At 53.7% G+C, this 7,624-nt stretch overlaps 1 protein-coding gene across 1 annotated transcript in view; it reads left to right on the plus strand.

The window, feature by feature from the left end:
* The window catches only part of RGS9 (regulator of G protein signaling 9), a 31,631-nt gene extending 25,845 nt beyond the window's left edge, over positions 1 to 5,786 (plus strand). The window contains exons 18-19 of the mRNA XM_082066903.1: positions 321 to 670; positions 2,033 to 5,786. Of these exons, the coding sequence (XP_081923029.1) occupies positions 321 to 670; positions 2,033 to 2,186 (504 nt within the window). The 3' untranslated portion in view covers positions 2,187 to 5,786. The remainder of the gene's footprint in view (positions 1 to 320; positions 671 to 2,032) is intronic.
* Positions 5,787 to 7,624: the final 1,838 nt, after the last annotated feature.

Below are 7,624 nucleotides of genomic sequence, written 5' to 3' on the forward strand. Positions count from 1 at the left end.
GGAATGAGACAAGGGTGTCTCCTGCAGCATCCCAGTGCTGTGGGGCCGAATCTGTCAGAACCACCGAGGCCAGTAGCAATGACCCTGTTGCTTTCCATGGGCAAATCCCAGCTGTGGGAGGGCAGGGAGGCGGCCAGAGCTGCAGGACTGGGGGGCACCGGCCTGGGCTTGGCTGGGGAGGCTGCCGGCTGCCTCCCGGCTGAGCCCTGTCTGCCAGTGCCACCCGGTCCTTCTCTTCCAGAGTAAAGTTTCTCCTGGTGAAGCCTGTGCAGACCAGCCGCCATCGGCCCTGACGAGCCTCTCTCCTTCTCCTCCTGCAGCTGTCCCACCTCGCCTCCCCGGCCCCTCGCCAGGCTGTCTACACCGGCCCCCGTGTCCCGCCATCGCCGCCCCCCGGACTCCCAACCCTGCCCCGCGGCACCGCCTGCCCCTCGCCCATCAGCCTGGCCCTGGGCAGCAGCGGGGCGGGCGGCCCCAGCCCCTGCCCCTCGGGCGGCAGGAGGCCCCGCACGGCCGGGCTGGCCCTCGGCCGGTTCCTCAGGAGGGGCTGCTGGACCTCGCCCGTGCTGGCCACGCTCTCGCCCAAGTGCCCGGCCGTGCCCCACGGGAAGGTGCAGCCGCTGGGCGAGCGGGAGCGGCGGCTCCAGCCGGACGCCAAGGCGGTGAGCAGGTACGTGCCACTCACACATCCAGACACCTTCCAGGACCATTTCAGTTTGTAATTAGCCCGAAGTTGAAATAGTATCAGCTGAGCCTGTTAACGTAGGCCTTGTGCCTTATATTCCAGTCAGCTGTCGCCATCTCCCCCAGCATGTCTGTCTGTGGTGGGGCTGTGCGTGATGGCGGCTGCCAGCAGCGGCACCGGCTCTGCTCCTCCCTGGTGTTGGGCAAGGAGAGGGAGGTGCTGCACGTCCTTGCCAGCCCTGGGGGACTGTCCTGGGGACGCCAGGCAGCTGTGCTGCCTGTCCCCCTGCAGCCATGTCACCTCCTGCCCCGTGTCCCTGGGCCTCCCGAGGTTGGAGGAAATGGCGGCCCCCTTGCACCAGATCAGTGTGAAGATACATTTGTGATGCCAACCAGCTTCACGGCTGCATGTATGTTAGCAGAAGTTGTAGTTTATCCAGTTCGGTTATTTTGGTGGCTTTGGAGATGAGCTCGAGGTCTTTGCACCGGCAGAGATGGGGAGCTGTTCAGGTACTCAGGGGCAGGGACCCTGTATATCCCTCAGAATCCTCCCTGCGAGGCTGATGGTTGCCTTTCCTACAACTGCGTCTAAAACCACCCCTTGTGTTTGTGCTGCCTGCCCCAAATCACGTCCCAGCCTCTAAAAGCGTCTCTTCCCCTCGGCTCCTTGCACTTGTTTTCTGTCTCGGATGTGTTTTCTGATGAGAAACGGGCAAGAGGCCGTGCCGGTGGTTCCTCTGCTGCGCTCACACCTCCTGTTTGTGGTGTAAAGCCCTGGGTTTTACTTTTGATCCCTAAATTTGGAAAACCACTTGTATATTTGTGGTTGTTCTTGAGCATGGGTTCGGGTTTGCTTTAATGATTCGCAAGTCAGAGAAGACCCAGAAGTAACGAGGGAGGAGAAATCTTGAGGGAGGGTTGTGATCATTTGTTATCCTGGAGCAGGATGTGTAAGATTGGGGTTTTTTTTGCCTGGAGAATGTGTCACTGTTGAAACCAAATCCTGGCTGTGTCCCTCACTAAGAGTGACATGTCCTCAACCTCTTTTAATCCACCCGAGCTGCTGACCAAGTGGATGAGTCCATGTTATAAATTCAAAAGCACAAACCTGAGGGCTCCTTTTCAACCTGGCGCTGCACTCCGCCTCTGCCAGAGTCGCCTCACGCAGCCGTTTGGCTTCAAAGGGCATCTGCCATCTCTGCGGGCTCATGCCCTGGAGTTTTGGTTTGGGATTTGGGGTTTGAACAGTGGAAAACTCAAAGCCAGACTCGGTGCTGTGCGTGCTCGCTGTCTCGGAAAGCACGTCAGAAAGTGTCCTGTGAGTGATGAGTTTTTATTTCACAACCAGCTTTTTCCAAATAAAAACGGATGCTCCTTCGGAGAGCCGAATCTACCCCACGGGCCCTGAGGAGGGAGAGGACAAGCAGCACCCAGGTCGTGAGGACTCTGTGAAGGTGATCTGCCCTTGGGAGAGCCCCGCGGAACGGGGAAGAGCTGGGTAACAGGCAGCCCAGACACGGACCCTTTCTCCAGGCCTGGCACTGCACGGTGTGGCTCATGGGCCATGCCGTCGCAGAAGTGCGTTAGAGCCGTCCTTCAGCATCAAGGAGGCTCGGACTGCCACAGCTACGAATAACAGACCCTGGTGTACCCATCTGTTTGTAATTCAAAAATCCCAAGTATTTCTGGACTGGTTTTCCTTCCTATCTTTGGTATATTCAGATCTATTCATGACAAACTTCTTGATAAATGAACCTCATTTCTTGCCTTATAGCAGATGGAGAATTTATGTGTGTATATATATCCTGGGAAATGGTGTCTTATCTGAATTACTTGCTTGGCCATGAGGTGTCAGCACACTGTACACAGCACAGCTGGAGCCAAGCTTGCAGGCATTTCTCCAAGTAGGACTCAGACTTCAATGCCAAGATTGGGGCACATTTGTGTCCCCAGCTTGGGTCCACCTCTTACTATTAATGACAATTTTTTAATTTTAAAGCAAGCTCATTAAAAGACAGCTGATTGCGAGGGAAAATAAAGGAAACCCCTCATGAGAAGCTGTATGGCACAGCATCATTCCTCCATCCAAACCAGAAAAGATCCCAAAGAGCCAGCAGTGCTGCAGGAGGGCAAGGGCTCCAGAGCACTGCTCCAGTAGCTCCAGTTTCCCTTTTGTGGCCTCTCAGTGCCAGGATGGGTTCTGAGACCGTGGCTTGAACTGCACCCTGGCAACACCTGGGAAGGTCTAAAATCCACGTTAGTGTTTTGAGCCTCTGCAAACTTAGACTGATGCATTGCCACAGTCTTGGTGCTGTTATCAAGAGTGTTAGAACGTCGCTTCCAGTACCTTGTGTCAGTTTGTTCGTTGAAGCGTGGAGGGGTTTCCTAGGTGTGTGTGATGTGGGTCGTTGTTCCGTAGTTTGGCCATGTGGCCTGTGACGGTGTTTTGTATTTCTAACTGTAAACGGAGCTTTGTCTGTGTGGCTGCCGCGGTTCCTCGCGCTGGCCGCTACTGTGAGATTTTAAGTCTCTCCTCACACATGCTCAGCGGTCCCTATTTCCCTCGGGGTCTGGGGCAACACTTGTAATCACAGGGCAGTTTGGGAAAATCAAGGGGCTGTTTCTGTTTCCAAAGGCTCTTTCCCAGGGGAGCAGAACGATGCAAAGCAAATGTTGAGCAGTGGGTTGCTGCCCCGCACTGCCCGTGATGCTTCTCTTGTACAAATGAGCATTTGCTCTTTCTGGTGTTGCTTTGTTGGGAGGATCTGGTTCTGCTTTGGCACTCACCAGCAGTGGCCACCTATTACTTCTGAGAGACAAATACGGTGTCTTTTGTGATTTTTTTTTTGTTAATATTGTTACTCAGCCACTCCTGATGAGACACTGGTAATGTATAATCCAGGAAACACGAGAGGAAGACATTGTGGTGTATAAGAATTAATGATATTATATTCAATATAATGTACATATTATAAGTGCTATTCTACAATTAATATTTCTCTCTCTGGTTTGAGGTTCCTCTTGTCACCTCTTTGCCTTCTACTGCAGAGGCCAGCGGCGGCTGCGGATCAGCCGTGTGTCTGGGGCTGGGACGTGGGTCGTGCTCCACGCACTCAGTAAACGCTGTAACGTGGAACCTGGTTGTCTGTGGTTTCCTCCTTGGCGCTGCCGACGTGCACAGAGCCGGGGGGCTGCTCAGCACCCACTGCCCAAGCTGCCTTCCTCACCTTCCTCAGCTTCCTCATCGCCTGGGCTTGTGCATCTTATCCCAGTTTCACAAGCTGATGAATGCATGCATTCTCCGTGATGAACTTGGGCACCACTCTTATTTATTATGTGCTTAGCAAGAGTAACGTAACTGGTGCTATATAATACCCAGCTCCCATGAGAACCTCTTTTTAGCGGTGTGCAGTTTGCTGGCCACAAGGAACACACCAAGAAACTCTTATCAAAGAGGTGGCTCTCAGTGTGCTGGCCTTGGTGAGGGGTGGCGCTTCACTGCAAAGAGATACAGAGGGAAATATTTGTAGAAATATGCCTGGGTTTGTTTCCAGTGGCCTGGAGCAATCAGTGCATCATCTCCAGACACAGTGTTGTGGCTGCTGAGTACAGACCTGGCGGTGGCTGTGTGGGGCACACACAGGTGATGGAAAGCTCAGGCTCTCTGGTGACCTGTTCTGCTCCTTGGGGGTGGACTGTGAAGCTCTCTCCATCTTTGTCAAGGAATTCAGTGGTTCTTTGGCCTCATGCTCATCCTCTAAACCACAGGAAGGACTTTGGGATCCAAAACTGGCTGCTCTCTCAGGGCTTGGATGCCCTGGTGCAATTACATCCAAACAGACACATACATACATGTGCCAGAGGTCAGCACTGGGCATCCCCAAATTTATCCCTTCAGGGCACTGCATTTTTTCCCTCAGTATCTTTCAACTTGAGGACTCTGACAATTTTTTCCCCTGGTGGGACAGGCCCCCGTGCCTTTCTTTCCTTCCTTCCTCCCTTTGCCCCTGGACCCCCCATGCTCCTGCTGACTGCGGGTTGCACACTGCTGCTCCGGAGGCCCCGATCCCTCCTGCCACCACGCTGCGCTCACACGGTGACATCTGACGGTCTGGCCCCAGCCGGAGGCCTGACGTGCTGGAGTCGGGAGCGCTTTCAGCTCTCGAGTTCAAATCCCCTCGCTGTGCAGGAGCCCATTTAACGCTGCCTGGAGTCACCTGGAAGAATTAGCTCACTGCAGCAACTTAGACATCCAAGGTATTCCGCTAATGTGAGGGATGTGTAAGGTTAATGACTGGAAAAAGTGATCGCTCCCTGTGGGCAGTTTCTCAGAAAAATCCCTGCTGCTTGGCTGACAGAAGAAAGGAGACTCGAGCAGTAGTGAGGAAGCCCCGTGCCCTCGCCAGAGCTCCACGGTCCTGCCTCCCGCGGCTGCGGGGGCTGGCACGGACCCACGGGGCGGCCGTGGCCCTGCTTTGGCTCATCTCTGCTGGAAGAGCTCCCCACGCTCCAGGTCTGAGCCGACAAGCTGCAGCGGGGGCTGCAGTGGTCAGACTTTGAATATTGTTTGAACAAACTTGGAAGGAAGATGCTTAATTAGCTGTGTGCTTCTACAACGTGCTCAGCTCCATCCGTGGAGGTCCCACGTCAGGGTGGGCTCCTCCGCCACCCTTTGCTCAGGCTCACGCCGACCCATGGCTGCTGGGATTTGTTTGCTTGTTCGCTCTGCAGCCCTGGGCCAGCCTGAAAAGCAAGAGCAGCTTCTGGGGTTCCCCCAAGCCTGTGTGAGGGCTCTTCCCAGGCTGCCTCAGCCAGCAACCTCAAGGGGACACTGTTGGGACAGGATGGGAGCGAGTCCCGTACTGGGGAACCTCAACGCCTTGCTGGGGCGATGGGCAGGAGGGGGATCCCGCGGTGTGGGGCTGCTGGCTTCGGGGTGACCCTGCTGTGTGGTCGTGCCGTGGGGTTGGGTACACACTGCGCTGGACCTGCTCGCCAGGGTGGATGGAGAAGTGTATGTGGGGACATACCTAGCTCAGTGAACCTGATTAAAATCAGAGATCTGTTTTCCACGCTAGCGGCATCTCTCAAATCTCTCTTCAAGTCTGACATTTCACTCTCTCCTCTCCAGCTGGGACATACAGCCCAAGTGCCAAAAACACCGAGGGCTTGTTTTTTTCTTGTTTTTTTTTTTTTTCTTTTTTCCCTCTGAAGTCTTGGCCTGAGCATTGCTTGAGTCTCGTTAATTTAAAAATGGAACAAAGAATGCTCAGCATCCAGCAGGATCAGGCCTGAGGAGCAGGAAGGACCAGCTGGCTCAGGAGAGGGCTTGTTCCCATGAGATCCCCCGTGTGGTTTTGGCAGGCGGCGGGGCTGGGATAGCTCTGCGAGCAAACTCTTCCTGCCTGACATGCCAGCCGTGGCGGAACAGCTGACTCAGAGCATGACAGCTCTTCACAGCATCCCCTTGTGAAAGGAGCCGTCAGGAGCGGCCCTGACACCGCCGCCTTTACATTTTGCGAGGGTGGCTTGAAAAGCGAGATGTAAACCGAGCCCACGTCATGATGCTCTGGGAAACGGTGCTCTGTGGGTGGAATTCACCTCTGTGCAGGGCTGCATCGCATTACGGCCTCCTCAGGTCCCAGAATAGAATGTCAGTCGAACTGAAGTGGTTCACGGTACGTTCACCCCAAAATCTGAATATCTGAATTATGACAATTATATTATGAAAGAGTCACCATGACTTGGCTTTTTGGGGTGCAGGAGCCTCAGGGATGCAGGAAGAAGCCCAGTCACCGGGGTAGTTTTCCCCTTGCCGCCAGGGATATGTTTTATGCATTTTGCAATACGCCTGGCCCAGAAGCAGAGGTGAGCACCTCACAGGATCCCTTTTAGGGCAGAGGTTCCCAGATCTGTTCTGCACCACACTAAAGAGCGAAAGATAAGCTCTCGCAAGTCAGTTTACTTTTTAAAATTCATGTTGCCATAGCAGCTTAGCACACTGTCTCAAGTCGTCCTTCTTGCAAAACTTTGATCACCATGAAAACAGAATTATGTTGTTCTCTAACATGTTCTACATATAAATATACCGAAGTTCCCATAGTTCATGCTTCAACATTTCTGCAAAGACCTCTCTTATTTCTCGCTCACAAAAAAATTCTCTGGCCAAAGGGTGATATTGTAAATCACCGAGCTGCGTTGGGCTCAGCCTTGGTGTGAATCCAGCCCGTGAGCAGCTCTGTGGTCCTGCAGCTTGTGTTCCCAGTCCAGGTTCTGGTTCCAGTGGCTTCTGACACACTCGGGAACACCTCAGTACTGGACACCAGCCACCAACTTCGGCTCCCAACCCTCCTCCCTTGGCTCTGCTCTCAGGCCACCAGCCTTGTCTCTTCCCTGGAGTATTAAAAGAGCAGAAATTCCTCTGAAATATCTCACCGTGTGTTGTTATCCAGCAGAAGTGCTGCGCTGCATTGTCCCCACTCACCTCTAGTCCCATTGTGCTGGGTTCTGTCTGTCCCCGGGGAAGGAGTCAGTCACCCCGCTTAGGGTGGGATGAATCAGCTTTGGAAATGGCTCATTCCCTCCACTGGCTGTAGGAGACTCACTCAAGACTGGACACAACTTCTGTATGGGTGGGATTTGGTGACAATTTATATACGGGTGGGATTACCTGACACCAGTGGCTTTAACAACAGCGAGTGCATCCCATACGTAGCACGTAGGCAGGCCCAGGCGCAGAAATCTGGCTCTTTGCAACTCTGCTGTAAGACCTGCGTTTCTTCTCCTTCTTACCGAAGATGGGGCCTCCTTCTTGCTCCCAAACTTTCCCTCTGTGCATTGTGCTAGAAGCAATGGAAAGAACTTTATTAAGCACCAACACTTTAAATCCTGCTTAGAGCAATCCTTTTGTTTCCATCAGGTGTCCCATTTTTCCAGCTGC

Source organism: Streptopelia decaocto (assembly GCF_964273445.1).
Source record: "Streptopelia decaocto genome assembly, chromosome: 16".
In the NCBI taxonomy this organism is placed as follows: Eukaryota; Metazoa; Chordata; class Aves; order Columbiformes; family Columbidae; genus Streptopelia; species Streptopelia decaocto.